The sequence below is a fragment of the Mixophyes fleayi genome, chromosome 1 (assembly GCF_038048845.1).
Source record: "Mixophyes fleayi isolate aMixFle1 chromosome 1, aMixFle1.hap1, whole genome shotgun sequence".
In the NCBI taxonomy this organism is placed as follows: Eukaryota; Metazoa; Chordata; class Amphibia; order Anura; family Limnodynastidae; genus Mixophyes; species Mixophyes fleayi.
The window spans coordinates 336630999-336649870 of record NC_134402.1 but is presented as its reverse complement, the minus strand read 5'-3'; the positions used below and the strand labels follow the sequence as shown (position 1 = coordinate 336649870).

At 44.4% G+C, this 18872-nt stretch overlaps 1 protein-coding gene across 6 annotated transcripts in view; it reads right to left on the bottom strand.

Annotated features, from left to right (window-relative positions):
* Positions 1-18872, bottom strand: part of DEPDC5 (DEP domain containing 5, GATOR1 subcomplex subunit) — a 90350-nt gene that overhangs the window by 56361 nt on the left and 15117 nt on the right. For all 6 annotated transcript variants that reach the window (XM_075215355.1, XM_075215376.1, XM_075215382.1 and 3 more), the window contains exons 6-9: positions 2685-2768; positions 2185-2234; positions 1457-1526; positions 1292-1370 (exon numbers count right to left, since the gene is read on the bottom strand). In XM_075215355.1, the coding sequence (XP_075071456.1) occupies positions 1292-1370; positions 1457-1526; positions 2185-2234; positions 2685-2768 (283 nt within the window). The remainder of the gene's footprint in view (positions 1-1291; positions 1371-1456; positions 1527-2184; positions 2235-2684; positions 2769-18872) is intronic.

The following is an 18872-nucleotide window of genomic DNA, read 5'->3' as shown; positions in this document are numbered from 1 at the left end:
TTCCCGGGTCGGACCCGGGTTGCCTGCACTATGAATGGTGCAACCCGGGTTTTTCAACCCGGGTTGCACAGAAAACAAGCTGATTGGCTGTCTGCCTGTCTCTGGAGGATGTCGTCATCGGTGGGAGCCCGTGGAAGATTCGAGAAGGAGTTTAGGAGAAATGGTGGATGGTGGAGTGCAGATCAAGCTGAAGCAGAATCAGCATAAACACACTAGTAAACATGAACTCTGGGCTACACAAAAGTGAGTCGTCGGCCATGATGAAAAGTAATGTAGTAAACAATCACCACCCACTTTTGCATCATCTTTATGCGTCAAAAAACCAGTCACCTTTCAATGACATCACCATTTTTCAGCCAATGAAAACTGCTCTGGTGATGACTCCCACAAATTGCCAGGGCACAGACTTGTGCAGTATGAATGGGGTCAACCCGGGAAATTCCCGGGTCCGAGGTGCAGTATGAATGGTGTTTCTGAGCTGGGACGCTCCGAGCCCCTGCAAAAACCCGGCTTGAAATACCCGGGATATTGCCGGGGCGGCAGTATGAAAGCGGTATTACGGTAAAATAAGTATGATCAGTAAACATTATCTAGTTGTAAAAAAGGAGGACAGCCCTGAAAAAACAGGACACCCTGCTTATAGTATCAGTTCTAAAGTACAGCACCAAATGATTCCATAATATCAACAGAGGAGGTGATGACTCATCGACTGGGCCATAGTTCAAAGGTTATTACTTGGATTAATTAACATATTGGCTATTTTGTTTGGAATACTATTTTAATAAAAAGGCATCTATTTAAGAAAGATACAACAACAGAAAATAGCACATTTTCTCAGCACAGGGTAAAAGTAATGGCATTATTCCCGTTGTTAGACAGAATTAGAGTCACTGTGTCATATATAACCAAGGGTCAAGCAGGACTTCAAATACCTGAGGACATGCTTGATAAATGATAATTTAGCACTGCACTGTCCATTGATTTAATTAATTGATTTTAATGGGAGGAAAATCATCTTTCCAGTCTAACATAATACAACAATAGTACAATAGTAGATGGCAGAAACATCTCAAGTACTATCTACGGATAACATCAGTTGCTGTGAATAAAAAACAAAAAAAAACAAAAGTCTGAGTAGATTAGTGCTGCATTAAACAATTGTACTTTATAAAAATCTCAAATAAGCAGAAAAATTTGGAAAAAATCACAACAATGAGCCAGAAAGGACAATAAAGCATTTGTGAGTACATTCCAGTGGTAAACAGAGAGTGGTAAAATAATAGCAATTTACCATAAATATCAAAGTCCCACATCTCGCAGCTCATCTGTATAAATATATAAACCATGGCAGAGGTTGAACGGAACACTACCTGCAAAAAGGGGGAGAGACGATGGAATCAATAGAACAGCAACATGGAAGGAGCTAACGAGAGAAAGGTTTAAGAGGTACACATACCCGGGTATCCTCACTGATGTATCCACAGGTCACCTTTTCACTCTTAACCCATAACTCTCCAGCCTGTGCTCTACAAAGCAGAAGATATCACATTGCATGGTGTATTCCAGTGGTTCCCACAATGATATTTAAGGAGCTCTGTTCACATTATTTCCTGCTTGTCCAAAGTAGATTTCATTTGATCACATTTAAAGATCTTCCTATGTTTTGACAACAACTAAAGATAATGGCTTGCTAATGCTTTCTACACCCTTAGAGGGCTGATCATCTAATTCTGCATTGGCTCTCCAGTGCACATTATGTAGCTTCATAGTAAATGACCAAAAACAAGTAAGATTGGATTTTATCCAAAGAGATGCAAAAGATGATAGTGGATGGCTCCCATTGCCTCCTGAGATAATCAGACCCTTAAATAATAACAATGGAAACTGGCATGAGATTGCTATCTAAACATTTCCATTCAATTAGTATTCTACATGTGAAGCCGAATTGCTGACATATTTGATTGGGTTGTAATGATCCAATATGATTTGAATGCAACGTGTTACCAGCATACGTTTTTCTAGTCTCTGAACCAAAACCTAAATGTGAATCAAAATAAATAATTGAAAAAGCATAATAATGAATAAATTGCAAGTTTAACACTTTACACTTTGGACAATTTATGCAAGTTAAAATGTCTGATTTTTCACCCATAACAATAGTTACAGCACATTTTAGCTACCTACCTGATTCCAGCAAACTCCACCTTTTGAGTAATGTATGCGCAAGAACTGACCTGCCAGGACAAGTGCAAGGAGTTTGTTTAGTAATGTAAACTTTTACCCAAAGAAATCACCAGGAAAGCTAACTTTGTGATCTGTCTCTGTTAATCAGGAAATTGGCGGAATAATAAAAATGGGTCTTTCAGGTGGGCCCAGAAAAGGAGGTATAGACATTTTCCTTTCAAACTCAGTGATGCAGTCATGACCTTGACAAAGTGAACTTTGTGCGCTAGTCAATTTTGGCCACTTGCTACTCAGATGCGATCCAGAGAATATTTTACGAATTGCGAGCGTTTCAGTGTATGAGCAGGCATTACAAACACCCAGGACTAACAGGATTTAAAAAGGAAAAATATAACTCCCTGGACAGTTTTTAACATGTATTTCTAACAAAAACATAAAAGATAAAAAACTAAAAAATATGCCTAATCCTCAGTTTAGTAGGTTTTATCTTTACAACTTACCAAACTCTTCTTCAGCCTCCACATGTCTCCACGACCTATGTACTGATCCTTAAAGGTCAGCTCCACTAGGTCAAGTGTCACATCCTAAGAAGGCAGACACATATTAAAATTAACAGGTTAAATGGAAATTTATTTAAAGATTAAAAATTACACCAATGATTCATTTAAATTACATACTTATGAAGTGTGTAGTAAGAAATGAATGTGTAATTGAGTTGGAACATTGAAAATGCTCACACAGAAGAAAATGCTGTAAGGTAAATGTGGGTTAGACTAAATACCAATAAAGTGGAAATGATGTAATCACTCAAGACATGACACAAGACAATATACCTGAAAGACCAAGTGAAAGGTAAAAATATATAATAGGATTTCAGAACAACCTAGTGATTGGTTATAATATGCAACAGGATTAGATATTTAACACTGATAGAGCTTGAACTGTGTATATATTTGAATTCACTGTGACACATCTCATATTTTGCATTTGAAAGAGCCAGTGTTTGCTGGGAATATACAATAGATTGATACATATAGACGAGCAATATGAGTCTACAAAAAGCTTGGGCTTAAATAGTTCAACACACAGGAACTCTTGTGAGTTAAATCAAATATTAGTTGAGCAATTTCAGATTTTTTATTTTAATTATATATTTCATGTAGTAGAAAGCCCAAGAAGCGTTGTACCGCTTTCACATCTTTAGGCACTGGCCATTCTTCAATGGCTTGGGCTCTTACAGGATCTATTACGAATCCTTTTCTAGAAATTAAATATCCCAAAAATGTTGTGGTCTCGGTCTCACTTGCACATTTTTCAAGCGTATCGTCTACGAGTTCTCAAACGTTCTAAAACAGCATGGAAGTGGCGATTATGTTCTGACAGGGCTGGGGAATTAATTAGGGTATGGTCAAGATAAATCACTACGTACTGATCAAGATTGTCTCGGAACCCATCATTACCAAAATGTTGGAAAGTAGCAGGAGCGTTAGCGAGACCAAACGTTATTATCAAGTACTCAAAGTGCCCATATCGTGTTTGATACGCTGACTTCCACTTGTCCCCTGGTCGCATGCAGACCACACTGTATGTTCCTCTAAGATCCAATTTAGTTGATATCTAAGTAAAAACCAATATCTCAAATAATTCTGTTATAAGAGGTAACCGGTACCTATTACAGATAGAAACAGCATTCAAGGCTCAATAAACCAGACATGGGTGCAGGTCTCCATTCTACTTCCTTACAAAAAGAAAGGGGCACCAGCTGGCAAGGCTGAGGGTCATATAAACCAACTTTTCAAATTATCATCTATTTTTTTTACAAAACAACCAGTTCTGGTTCTGATAGTGAATAGATACGACCAAAGGGAATAGAAACTCATGGCATAAGGCCAGTCAGACAATCATAAAGGCAATGAGGTGGCGCCTTTTATGCTTGCTTCAAATACATGTTTAAATTCCTGATACAGAAGTGGACGCCCTGAAAACACTGGTCAAGATGAGAGCCAGGATATAAATAACTGCTTGGTTCCTCAGTTTACAGAGGGGTTATGTAGTATAGCCAGGGAATCACAAGATCAATGGGAAATTATGGAGACTGTACCATGTCCAAAGAAAGCATTTCATGATACCACTTAAAAGTAAGTAATACGCAATGGAAAATTATCCTTGTTAACAGATTTAGACTGACAAAGTAAACAGTACAAATCACAACACAACTACTGATAAAGAAAAAAAAGTTATAGGTAATGAGAAGATGAGAGAAGAGGGCCCTGCCCACTAGAGCTTACAATCTAAAGGGAAAGGGGCAAACGATTGACACATGGAGAGAAACAATGTAAGGATATCTGAGAAAAAGAAGCAAGAGAGGAAGAGATGAAGTGATGAACAATGAAGGAGGGCGAGGTAAACTAAATGGTGAAACGGTTAAGTGGAAGACTGGTAGGTGGATTTTCATGACCGTTTGGAGTTATACAGGCTAGGGGATAGTCTGATAGAATGAGGGAGATCATTTCAGTGGTGGGGGGCAGCACTGGAGAAATCTTGGATAAGGAAAAGGTGATCCCAAAGGGAAAGACTGGGAAAATGGGGGAAAGGGAAAAACCGCTCCGCACTAGACAACAACCAAGGGAAGGGTGGTTACCAGAGGGGAGGAAAGGTGACGGTCAATGGCCGACCGGAGAGTGTTTGTATGGAGATGAGGTTGGAGATATAGGGGGCCTGAGTCATTAAGGAGAGCAAAGCATAAAAAGGAGTATCTTTGCACCTGGACAAAACCATGTTGCATTGGAGGGGGAGGTAAATTTAAAATGTGGGGACAGATTTATAGTTTGAATAGGGCATGACCCAGATCAACTTTAAATTTCAGTATAAAAATAAAGATATCAAGTATTTGTGTGCTACATGAAAAAAAACAGTCAGAATTTAACTTATGTGCAAAAAGAAGATTTTTGTAGTTACATTAAATCTCTTTCTCCAAGTCCATCTGGGGGACACTGCTATCATGGGGTTGTATAAACTGAACAGTAGAATAGCAAAAGAGAGGGAACACAGTGCCCCCAGATGGAATCAGAGAAATAGATTTAATGTAAGTACAAAACAGAAGATTTTTGGTTTACCCATGTGAATAGCAGCCAGAGGACTATATGACTCCTCAGTTGAAGTGATGAGCCGAAGCACCCATGAGTGCAGCCCAGTCTACCCCCATGGAGTGAGCGGAATGGACACCAAGCCAATATAGACAGTCCAACAGAACCTGCAAAGCCTGTCAGACACTCCTCAGAAAACTCAGAAACTCCTGGTGATGGTCTGCTGAGCCACCAGACCTTCCCAATCTCAGCATAAACCCAATCTAGTGGAAGCCAGCCTTCCTAAATCTGAACAACCACTCCCCATACGATGGAAGACAAAACCCAATTGGTAAGAGAAAACGCTGAGATAAGATCCCAAGAGGCAATTACCTCTTGAAAGACAGGAAGAGAATCTCCATATTGAATTGAACCCTATAAAGCCTCATAGGCTGAATAAGGGAACTGTGTGCCTGACATGACGGATAGGAAAATTAGGTATACAGTCAAGTGCCCCCCGGCCTGATACCTTACACCAAGGTCCTAATCAAGAAACTCCACGTGGAATCCACACTTTAGCTGAACCCGAGGTGGTAAGGAAGTTGTTAGTGAATAAGAACATAGTGCCAGGCCTCCTCCTGGAGCCATAGCAGGAACCGTGGAGGTGTGGACTGAACCCTTAGACAGAGGGGACACACATCTCGCCAATTCACAAACCTCTGTCTTTACAGAGGAAGTCCAAGAAGATGAGCAGATACGGGATCTGTCAGGAACTGATCCGAAAACTCACCTGCAATCTTCTGTAGAATGTGAGGACCAGGAATGGGTAGATGTGTGAAGGACTAACACACTCACCTCCCCATGGAGGCCCTGCACACCCTGTGACACTGTGGTAGCACTTTGGGTAGGCCAGATTTCCTGGCCTACCCAAAGGGTGGACACTATTCTGGTTGAGAATCTCTGTAACCGTCAGAAGCCAGCCATAACATTCCTAATCATGAAGGATAGTCGAGGATGATCCCGGCTGTAAGGGGGCCCCAAGGGAGAAGGACTGTGTTAAGCCAAAAGACATCTCCAAATTGGGCCCATAATCCAGGTCCTGGAGACCGTGCCAAGGCACCCAGAGATGTGTATTGGGTAAATCTACTGCCAGCACAGCCTTTGAAGACCTGCGTAGAGACGATCCCTTTCCCGGCAGGCCTGTTGCGACAGAAGTCCACCCAATGGACTAAGCTGTAACTGAACGCCCTAACGCATTCCTGGTCCCGTCCGCTCTGTTGACATATGCCACGACTCTGGCACATTCAGAACAAAAAAAAGCTGGAATTCTTGAAGAATGACAGAGCCTCCTGTTGGGGCAGTAACGTGACCCTTTGATCCAACCCATGAACCTTCTCAAAGATCAGGCTCCTTAAGAGATGCAGTCACTGCTTGTAACTGCAGTAGCTGTTTCTGTATGGCGGCCCTATTTGCCTCATGTGAAAGCTGGGAACCAGGAATGGAATACTCTCCACTACTGACTGAGTAAGTGCATGTGCTGTAGCACATACACCCCTATTTCTAAGTGTAAGAAAAGAGATAATAAAATAAAATAAATCTAATAACACCAAAAGATAGCTGCTGAACAGCCACGGTAAGCCCAACTCCTTGGGCACTTAAAATACACTGGGCCTAGGAGGGGTTGCAGAGGGGAGAAGTTCCATCAGCAAGTATAAACAAATTTATTAACTTGATAACTGCCAACTCCCAGGCCCCCCACATACAACCCATGGTAGCAGTGTACCCCAGATAGGATGAATGAGAAATCTTCTTTTCTCCATCATCCACTCTGGGGAACACTGCCATCATGGGGACCTTCTAAAGTAGCCCCTAAGGGAGGGAGTGCTCTGGTCTACCAGCCCGCAGAACATTGTGGCCAAAACTGGCTTCCAATGATGCAAAAATGTTGAACTGGTAAACACGAGTAAAGGTATGAACAGAGGACCAAGTCGCTGCCCTACACCGTTGATCTGCAGAAGCCCCGTGGCGAACAGCCAAGGAGGCCCCCACCGCCCGGGTAGAGTGCGTCGTGAGAACCTGAGGCACAGCCCGATTCCTACTCACATAGGCATACTTAATCATGGACCGGATCCAACGAGCAATGGTTTGCTTGATAGCTGGCCAACTTCTCATGAGAATCATAAAGTAGAAAAAGAGAGTCGGTCCTCCAACAAGAAGTCCTATCCACATAAACCTTTAAGGCACGGACAACGTCTAGGCAGACAGAAGAAGGGCCGGAGGGAGAAATTCCTTCCCGAAAAGCCAGAACCATTAATATACAAACCAGAAACTACTATTGGCAAAAAGGTAGGCACGGTTCTGAGAACCGCCCTTTCCTTGTGGAACCCTACCGGACAAAGCCCCTAGCTCCGAAACCCGTCGAGTAGAAGCAATGGCCAAAAAAACACCAATTTTTACGTCAAAAAATGTAGATTGACTGACTCCAGTGATTCGAATGGAGGCTGCTGGAGGACATCAAAGACCAAGTTTTGGTCCCACGAGGCCAGAGGAGGAATGTGAAGAGGCTGAACATGCAGCACTCCCTGAAGAAAAGTACGAACATCAGAAAGGCAAGCCAACCGGCACCGAAGAAAAAAAATAGAAAGCATTGAGACCTGAACCTTCAGAGAACTCAGCCTAAGATCCATTTCCAACCCATCCCGGAAAAAAAGCCAGAAAACGGGCTAGACTAAAAGATGCAGGATTATGACGCCTTCTCTTGCACCATTGTACATAAATCTTCCACACCCTGTGAGAGATCTTGGCAGACACCGGCTTCCGAACCTTCATGAGGATTTCCACTACACTAGAAGAGAACCCACTGGATCTCCAGAGGCCGACTTCAACAGCCACACCATTAAAGCCAACCAAGGTAGGTTCGTGTGATGGAAGGGTCCCTCACTGAAGATCGGGTCTGAGGGGAAGAGCCCAACCCGGTCCTTCGGCCAGGTCGCCAAACTCACCTGGGTAAATTTGGTGCCACCAGAATGACCGGAAGATCTCGCAACCTTACTTGCCGTAGAACCCGCAAAATCATAGGAATTGTAGAAAGAGGTAGGCCAACCAAAAATCACACCACCTGGACATCACATCCACCGCCAAAGGATCTCTGACCAGAGAACTAGTTCTTGTGCAAAATCTTGCCAGTTGATGGTTGTGCCTGGACATCATCAGATCTAGTGTATAGAGATGAAAAAAACCATCCGCGCTAAATAGGATAGCTGCCACTAATTATACTATTAATAGAATCCACCCAATTTCTATATTTATAACGTATAACAAAAAATGGAGTATAACATACGGCGCTAAACTTTTGCTCATACAAATGTATACAGTACAATCAAATCCAGAGTTATCTAGAGTCCATACCATAAATTGATCAAATAGTCCACCTAGATGTATATTCACTGAATTCTCAAATTCTTCTCCCATATATTGAGAATAGTTACCAGAACTTGTGGGGAAAAATTCCTATAGGTATTGTTATCCTCAAAAAAAGAAGAACATGTATCAGAATGAATCAAGTGATATTCCCCTTATTCAGGCACACCTCATGTGTTCAATTCTAATTTCTTGCATGACCCACCATAAAACATCACGTGGAGGGGCCTTTCTTACTTTATGTGAAAATCTTTTAAATTAGAATTGAACACATGAGGTGTGCCTGAATAAGGGGAATATCACTTGATTCATTCTGATACATGTTCTTCTTTTTTTGAGGATAACAATACCTATAGGAATTTTTCCCCACAAGTTCTGGTAACTATTCTCAATATATGGGAGAAGAATTTGAGAATTCAGTGAATATACATCTAGGTGGACTATTTGATCAATTTATGGTATGGACTCTAGATAACTCTGGATTTGATTGTACTGTATACATTTGTATGAGCAAAAGTTTAGCGCCGTATGTTATACTCCATTTTTTGTTATACATCATCAGATCTAGAACCGGAAGATTGCATGTCTGCTGAGGTAATCCGCTTCCCAGTAGTCTACTCTGGGTATGAAAATTGCAGATATCGCTGGAACATAGGCTTCTACCCAAGCCAGAATCTGTTCCACCACATGCATGGCTCCTGAGCCCTTTGTTCCTCCCTGGCGGTTTACATACGCCACCGCGGTGGCATTGTCTCATTGGAGCCATACCGGCTTTTCTTGAAGGAAGGTTTGTGCTCCCTAAAGGGCTAACAACATAGCTCATAATTCAAGAATGTTGATCGGTAACAGAGCCTCCTTGTCGGGCTAGAGAGCCTGAAGACAGAGATGGAGAACAATTGCCCCCCCGCCCTGCAGGCTGGCATCCGTCGTTACTATGATCCAAGCCCATGGAGCAAAGGACCTGTCCATCATCAGATGCTTCTGAGGGAGCCACCAAGCCAGCGCAAGACGGGCCCTTTCGGAGAGACGAATCCACTGGGTGTCCAGATGAGGAGAAGATCCCGACCACTGTCTCAGAAGATCCCACTGGAAGACACGCGAATGGAACCGAATGTAAGTGATGAGTAAATCATAAATCGTCCAGGTATGCAACTACGTTCATCCCCTGGACACGCAGACAAACCGCCATTACTGCCATAATCTTCGTGAAACCTCTGGGAGCGGTGGAAAGACGAAGGGAAGCACCCAAAACTGAAAGAGAGAGCTGCCTACGGTGAAGTGAAGAAGGGATTGATGTCCCTCCTAAGTGGGGACATAAGCATCCCTGATGTCTATGACGAGGAACTCCTGGGATTCCCAACCCCAGGATCACAAAGCTGACTGATTCCATTAGAAACCTATCCATATCAAGATAAAAATTGAGACCCCTGAGGTAAATAGGTCGAAATGATCCATCCTGCTTGGGCACCAAGAACAGGTTTGAATAAAACTCTTGCGCTTTTGAGCTTCTGGGACCTGACAAATGACCCCAGCAGCTAGAAGAGAAGCGACCACCTGGAGCATCGCCTGCTTCTTGATCAAATCGCGAGCCAAAGAAGCCTGGAAGAAATCACTGAGGAGCGGGTCCCATGAGGTCTATGATATAGCCTCTGGATATTATTCCCAAGATCTAAATGTCCTTGGTGGACACCGCCCACTGATCCTCAAACTATTGTAGGTGATCCCTGCAGTCTCGAGGAGAGGGGGAATCCCATCCAGAGTCTTGTCTGAGACCTTTGAGCTAGGAAGCCTCTTGGAAAAGGAACCTCTGCCTCTCTGAGATTGCCCTCTTGCTGCAAACAGTCTACCTCTAACGGAAGACTAACCCCTTGCGGTCATGCTTGCAAAAAGAACTGGTAAAAATAACTTCAGAATCCTACCTCACGTTGTCTGGCTGATCAGGTTATCCAATTTGGGGCCAAAAAGGACAGAGCCAGAAAATGGTAAGGCCTCTAAGGATTTCTTGGATTCCAAGAAGCGAAGACAAAGCGTTCTCCTAGCTGCCAATGCAGACGCAGGTACCGAAGAGGAAATGGAAGCAGCATTCTGAGCCGCCTCAAAGTTAACCCATAGCTTCCTTTAGGTGAAGACCCAACAAAAGAATCCTGCAGCCCCGCTGCTAATTGGTCGGCCCAAGACTCCATAGCTCTGGTCACCCACACGGATGAGAACAAGGGTCTGAAAGAGGTGCCGGCCACAAGAAAGGTGGTCTTATGAAACCCCTCTATCTTGCGATCCGTTGGATCCTAAAGGACTGCTTTGCTGGGCACCAGGCTAACCTTGCAATCAGAGTATCAACTCTGGGTAAATGCTCCCAATCAGCTACCTCTTGCTCCAGCAGAGGGTAAAAGATTGTATACCTGCGGGAAACTGAAAACTTCTTGTCCAGCTGCTTCCAGGCAGACTACGCAATCTCTGTGAGCTCCATCGATGATGTAAAACAAACTGTTCTGGTCTTATTGCGCTTAAACAGCCCCTGTTCAGGAAGACCCATGTCTTCCTCCACTCTGTCAAGAGTTTGACGCACCGCCATAAAAATCCTGAATGCCCTAACTTCTGGCATTGTCATCCCATTCACCCAAGTGCATGGAATCTGAATCTTCCACTAACTCATCTTCCTCTTCAAATGAACCATCTGATTCTAAAAACAATAGAGGGTGAGAAAGGCGGGAGCGCTTGGGCCTAGACGTCAAGTGCCTTGGAGAGACTAAAAACCTGTTCAGGCGGTCCAAAAGCTTTCCCAGATAGGAAGACAACGCAAGCTACAGTATCGCAGGCTGAGCCTATATAACAGCAGCACAGCTCCCACACTCTGATATTCTAAGAGCCAAAGCAAAGGCCAGCAGAAACGCAACTTTCCACGTCAAAAACCTTAGGTCGGCTGACAGTAGTACTTCAAAGGTGGGGTTCTGCAGCATGTTGAGAGATAAATTTAGATCCCAAGTTGCCATGGTTGAAACATAGGGGGGACTGATTGTGTAGAAACTCCTGCAAAAACGTCCATATGCCTGGCATATCTGCTACATGCAGTTGGAAGTAAACGGAGAGGGCAGAGACCTGAACTTTTAGGGAACCTAGACAGAGTCCCACATCCAGACCATTTTGGAGAAAAGCCAGCAGTCGGGACAGGTGAAAGGGAGTCGTGTGACATTACGGATTTTCACACCACTTAATGTAGGTGCCCCAGATTCTGTGATAGATGCGAGCTGAAACTAGCTTTTAAGTCCGTAACAGGGTGTTCACGATCCTGGAGGAAAATTCCTTAGACCGCCAGAGGATGGCTTCAACATTCAGTTAAAGCCAGCCAAGGCTTCAGGATTCAGTTAAAGCCAGCCAAGGCAGGTTCTGATGACGATAGGGCCCCTGAAAAAGGAGGTCATCACGAAGGGGTAGCCAAATGTTCTGACCCACCGTCATGAATAGAATGTCTGCATACCAGACCTGTTGTGGCAAATCAGGAACCTCCAAGTATTACTGGAAGCCATCCTTGTTTGACCCGCCGGAGGACGCGTGGAATCATTGGAATTGGCGGAAAGTGGTAACCCAACTGGAATTCCCAGTGCATGGTCATGACATCGACAGCCACCGCCAGCGGGTCCCTGGCCCTTGAGCAGAACCTGGGAACTAGCTGGTTGTGCCTCAACGACATGAGGTCCTGGTCTGGGAGACATCACCTCCAGGCCAGAATTTAGAAGACATCCGGATGGCATTATCACATGGCGACTTAGGTAGTCAACCTCCCAGTTCAATATGCCTGGATTGAACACTGTCGAGAGTGTGGCACAGTCGGATTGGAGATGGACCAGGGACCCCTGAAGAAGTATCCGAGCATCTGTTAGGACCATCAACATGGCCTTCAATTCCAATATGTTTATTGCAAAGGAGGTCTCCCGTTCCGTCCAAAGGCCTTGTAGGCGAAGATGAAGGACCAATGCCCTCCAGCCCCGAAGGCTGGTATCTGTGGTGACAATGATCCAGGATCACAGGGCAAAAAACTTGCCTACTCCCAGGTGGTCCTGGACCAGCCTAGGGAAATAACCGGTTTGGTTGGTAGTCAAATCGGCGGTTTGAGCCTGACCACTTTTTCAGTAGATCCCACTGGAAGAATCTGGAGTGAAACCTTCCGTATGGGATTGTTTTGAACGTCAACACCATTTTTACCAGAAGCCTGAAGCAAAGGAGCATAGAGGTCTGCAGCTGTCCTCAGGATTTTCTGTTCCCTGGTGTCAATGATGGAATTGACACAAGGGAATTGCCATGGAATTCATTGTGATTTCTGCAGATTTATCATCCAGCCATAGAGCTCCAGACATCTGATGATGAGGGCTAGATGCTAACGCAGAAGTTTGTCCAAAGTGGCTTTGATAAATAGGTCTTCTAAGTAAGACACTATCCTCACCTCCATAGAGCGTAAACACACAGCCATCACTTTTGTAAATACTCTTGGTGCCATGGATAGGCCGAAGGGGCACGCCCTGAATTGACAGTGGGAAGCTCCCACCGTGAAGCGGAGTAAGGGCTAATGACCTTCTCATATAGGGACATGGTGTCTCGGATGTCTATAGATGCCAGGAATTCTTCAGCTTCCAACCCATTTATAACTGTCAACCCTCAGGTGCAGATTCAGTTTTCAGTTTTAAGATGGGTCGGAAGGAGATCAGGAAAAGGTTGGAGTAGAAATCCAGGCGTCTCTGGCTTACTGGGACTGGTCTGATGACCGCACGGAAAGAATGGAAGAGACAGTGTAGCATCGCCTGTCTTTTCATGGGGTCCAGGTATAGGGAGGTTGCGAAGAACATACGAGAGACCGGACCCATCTATGACATAGCCCTTTGTCATGATCCCTTAAATATAGAGATCCGAAGAGGACGCTATACAGTGATCCTTGAACAGCTTGAGACGTCCACCCACTCCTGCAGTTGCAAGAAGGGGAGGCTGACAGATTTTCTGGCAGCTTGGGAGCAAGATGACGCGTAGAGAAAGAGGACCTATCTTCTGTTTGATTGTCCTCTGGATAAAAAGGGCTTGCCTCTTCTCGCCTCCCCTCTAGCAGCGGAACTCACTAAAAAGGCAGACGGACAGAGCTGAATCACTGTACCCTTTGTTTTGGTACATTAACCGGAAGGAATGTACTCTTACCGCCTGTGGTCTGACAAATGATGCTGTTTAATTTCAAGCCAAAAAGTAAAGAGCCAGAATGTAAGGGCCTCCAGGGATCGCTTTCATTCGAATCAGCATCCCAAGGTTTAAGCCAAAGAGTCCGAATCAGACACTGCAGATGACATTGAGGATGCATTTTGAGCAGCCTCATACAGGTAGCCTAAAACCTCCTTTAAGTGCAGGACAAGGGATAGCAGGTCAGAGTCCTGTAATCCTGCTGCCAGCTGATCAGCCCATGCTTCCATAGCCCTGGCAGCCCATGCTGATGACACCATGGGTCTGAGGGAGGCTCCTGCCGCCACATAAATGGATTTTAAATATCCCTCCACTTTGCGGTCAGTGCCATCCTGGAGGGTGGGAGTACTTGGTAGTGGAAGAGTCTCAACAGATTTGTGGTTCAGTCCATCTGCCAGTCTCACCTCGGGTTTATCCACTTTTGGCACCTGCTGAAACCAGGCAATATTATCTGCCTGCAGTGGGTAGTGAATATCCTTCCGTAGAAGGAAGCAGATTACGCGTCTTAAAATTCTTTTAAAAAGACCTTAGTCCACTGCTCTGGGTTCTTCTGTGCCCAAAAGGTCCAAGGCTTGTCTGACTGCCAAGAATAGATCCTTAAAGCCCTGATTCCTGGGAGAGTCATCCAGATCTGTGATTTTGAATCAATAAGTTTGCCCTTCCTCTTCCGATGATTCCTCCAAATCTAAGGCCGAAAGAAGAGGATGGGTAACCTTGTGACGATTGTTTCTGGAAATCAGGGATCTCAGAATCCAAGAACCGGTTCAGTCTATCTATGCCTCTGACCAAGGATGTGGTCCATACATGTTCGTCTAACTGAGTAGTTTTGGGGAGCGAGAGTGGAAGATGGTCCAGCTGGACCCAATTCTGCACTCTCCATGACCGCCGGCATTCAGACCACTGCTGAGGGCGCAACCATCACCAAGGTAGGGGGAGCACTTGCAGCAAGTCCTGGAATCTCTGCCGGACAGCCGAGAAGTTGTAACAGTGTCGCCACCAACTATGCCAGAGACACTGCGCACACCGGCTCCTAAATACCTGCCTGGGAAGCAATTTAACAATTCCTGCTTCTTCCCTTGTGTATCCGTCTGCAGTGCTTCTCCATAAGCTCGCAGACATTAAATTAATGGATTGCTGCTTAATTATGCATACGCTCTGGTTCCCCCCCCCCCCCCCCCCCCCCCCCCCGGTCTAGAAGGGTACCTGACAGCATCCGTTCTTTCAAGATGCCATCTCACTGAATTCCGGTGTTCTATACCCAACAGGGCAGCGTCTGGCATCAGAATAAGCTAGTGTGACAGCAGCTTACTACTTAAACTACACTGAGAAGCTACAGAGCTACAGGGGAAAGGGATCTGTCATTATGTTACAACACGTTAACTAATAAGTGCCAACTCCACTCTTCCCTCATACAGTGTCCCCCAGATTGGATGAAAGAAATCTTAATTTCCTGACTTCTTCTTATGATGGATGGACAATGGCAACGACATGGAGTCTAACAGAGGGTATTGATTTTCTAGCAGTCTACCAGGCTAGGGCTTCTCCTTCTAGAACAGTCAGAATCATACCTAAATTCAGTGCATCAATACAATAGGTTTGAGAAAATATCTGAAAAAAATACTGCAAGCAGTAAACCAAAAACTTCTCTTGGGATTCAAACTCCATAGGGCTAGGTAAACTGTAGGATGGTGTAGATATAGTCATAGGCATGGCTGTTTGCAATTCTTCTAAGCAAATGGGTAACTGTAACCGAAGTTTAGAGGTTTTGAACAGCTTGGACCAAAGCAAATGCTGCCGAGAAGGGCGAACTAGAAAGAAGTTGTCAGAAACTTTCTATTCTGACCAAGAAACATAGGTCTTTAGACCCTATGAAAATTATTTTGCTGGAACAGGTTTTCTCGCTGTGAGCATGGTTTCCTGTTAGAGAAACCCGTTTTTCTTAAAAATATTTTCTTCAACTGCCACGCTGTAACCCAGAAGCACTAATCCCTGATGTAAAAAAGGTTCCATGGGTTATAGCAGATTATCTATTAGGGGAATCTTATGGAGAAAGCGAGGCAGCATCACCACTGGCAGATCGGATGAAAATCCAATGGTACCATCATTGCTTCTCCAAAAAACATCTGCAGGTCCCTGTTCCTGTAACAGATACGTTCCACCATTGTTGGAACAGCCAAGACGCAATCATTTCCACATCTGGCTGACTCCATCTGTCTGCTGAAATACGTCCAGGCTGAGAGGCTACACTCCATGGTGTAGGGTGTGCCTACTGAGATATATGAACACTAGATCCTGCTAATCTCCTTCATTGCCAGAAACCTTTTTTGAGCCTCCCTGATGGTTGATGTACACCACCATTGTTCAGCACCGCCCTTACATCTAGGATATTGATCAGACACCACAGACCCTTAAACCAACATTCTTCGTCACAATTGTCTATTTTCATATGGCAAAGGGGTGGCCCCTTTGACATGTCAACCTTTAACCACCAGAGAACCAAACAACGTGTTCTCAGAGACAGTGAGATTTGTTGTGTGGTCAAATGAAATTGAGACTTGTCCCATTTCTAAATCAGTTTGATCTTGAACACCCGAGAAAGCATTGTGCAAATTGCATGACCTTGAATGGCAAGACCATCCTCCCAAGCATACATAATAGAACTGTCCTCCGCCTGCAAGGCAATAGACAACTTATCAGATTTTTTAAGGAATCCATGTAATCTCTTGGAACGAACACTCTCTGCTGTCGGGTGTCCAACAGCATACCTAGCAAACAACCACTTTTCTCTTTTGACAGCCTTTAGAAAATTTGCCGGCAGTAGGGCAATCTTTCTACCCATCACCTGGCAATGATCTTATCCAGCTCTGGCCTGAATAAAACATCACCTTCAAAAAAAAAAAAAAATCAAGACTCCAGAGCCTTCTTGAACCTGAAATACTAACCCCAATAAGACCAGCATCCAGAGAATCCAAATGTAGGGATACTGACGGTTTTGTCTACTTACCAAACAGCATATTGTCAGGATGAGCTAACTTCTCACTTTCCTGGAAGGTGCCATGCCGCTCCAACTGCCCACACTAAAAACATTCACTCCATACCAACTTGTAGAGTGCTCACCAAGACATGATAAGTTCTCAATGTAAGATTTCTTCACTACCTCTTCCTGGGAGGAACACTCAGAATCAAACCCTCGCCAGGATGGTGGACACTGGGCCTGATTCATTAAGGAAAGTACTCATTTATTTTACTTAAATTTTCACCTGGACAAAACCATGTTACAATACAAGGGGTGCATATTAGTTTATTATTTTGCACAAAAGGAAAATGCTGGGTTTTTTTTTCTCCTAGCTCAACTTTAAATTTCAATGTACAAATAACCTATCAAGTATTTATGTGCTACATGAAAAATCAGCCAGTATTTTCACCCCTTGCATAGCAAAATGGTTTTGTCCAAAAACCTTAAGAAAACTTACTTTCCAGGGATCCCGATCCAAAAAGATTTTCCAGAATCCTCTCTAAGGAGAAGAAGCTTTAACCAGTCTCTACACTAACTTAGCCAGGGTTTGCACCCAAAATGGCTTGTCTAGTGGCATCGCTGAGACTGCATGACCCCTGGTCAAACAGTATCAGATGACTGGGGTCATCCGCAGAAAATTCAGTGAAGAGGTGGTGGGACGGTTCCCTTCAGCTACATACTGGGGACATGTAGCACGATGCATGAGCTCAGAAATAGACTGAGTAAGAGGTTTGGCCCAGGCTGGTTCTGCCAGATCCGTGTGGAAACTGCAGGCATATGCAACAGTCAACCATCAGCTTTGCATGATGCACACAAGTGGCTCGTGCAGGACTGTCTATTGCACAACTTAGACTGACTCATGTAAGTATAAAAAATTACTGCTGAAACATCTCCAGTCTTAACCCTGGAATTACTCCCATTCTCAGACATGACAGATAATGAGGAGAGAGAGCTAGATACACCATAGAAAAAAATAAGAGGATTTATGTACTTACGTTAAATCTCTTTCTCTGAATACATCTGGGGGACACTGCTACAATGGGGTTGTATGAGTGCGCAGACGAGTTGGCACTTAAATAGTTAAACTAAACTTGCTTCTGACTCATCCCCTCTGCAACCCCTAATAGCCTCAGTGTAATACAAAAGCCCCAAGGAAGAGAGCAACCAACCAAGACCATACAGCAGAAGAGCAAAAGGGAGGGAACGCAGTGTCCCCCAGATGGATTCAGAGAAAGATATTTAATGTAAGTACATAAATCCTCTTTTCTCATTCATCCACTCTGGGGAACACTGCTACAATGGGGACATACCAAAGCAGCCCCCTAAGGGAGGGAACGATCCCAGTCCACAAAACCCCAGTCCACAAAACATTGCGGCCAAATCATGCATCAGCCGAAACAAACACATTTAACCGATAGAACTTCGTGAAGGTACGCACAGAGACCAGGTGGCCGCCCGACACAGTTGTTCCGCAGAAGCCCCATGGCGCGCGGCCCATGAGGCTTCTGCGGATCAGAACGAATGGAGTGAGCAGTGATCCTCGCGGGCACAGGTTTGTGTGAGCTCACATAAGCATGCCTGATCATGGACTTAATCCAACGTGCAATGGTCTGCTTGGAGGCCGGCCAACCCCTCCTTTGGGAATCATATAAAATAAAGAGGGAATCCGTCTTTCTAGAAGACGATGTTCTATTCACATAAACTCGCAATGCCCTAACGACATCTAAGGATGCAGGAAAAGATTACTCAGAGGAAGATGGACCACCCTTAAAAGCCGGAACCACAATATCTTAATTAATGTGGAAAACTGACACAACCTTTGAACGAAGGAACCGTCCTTAGGACTGCCCTGCCTTCATGAAAAACTAGATATGGGGCCCTGCATGACAAGGAACCCAGCTCTGACACAATGCGCGCAGACGCTATGGCCAGCAAACAACAACTTTCCGTGTTAATTCAGTTCAATTCAGTTG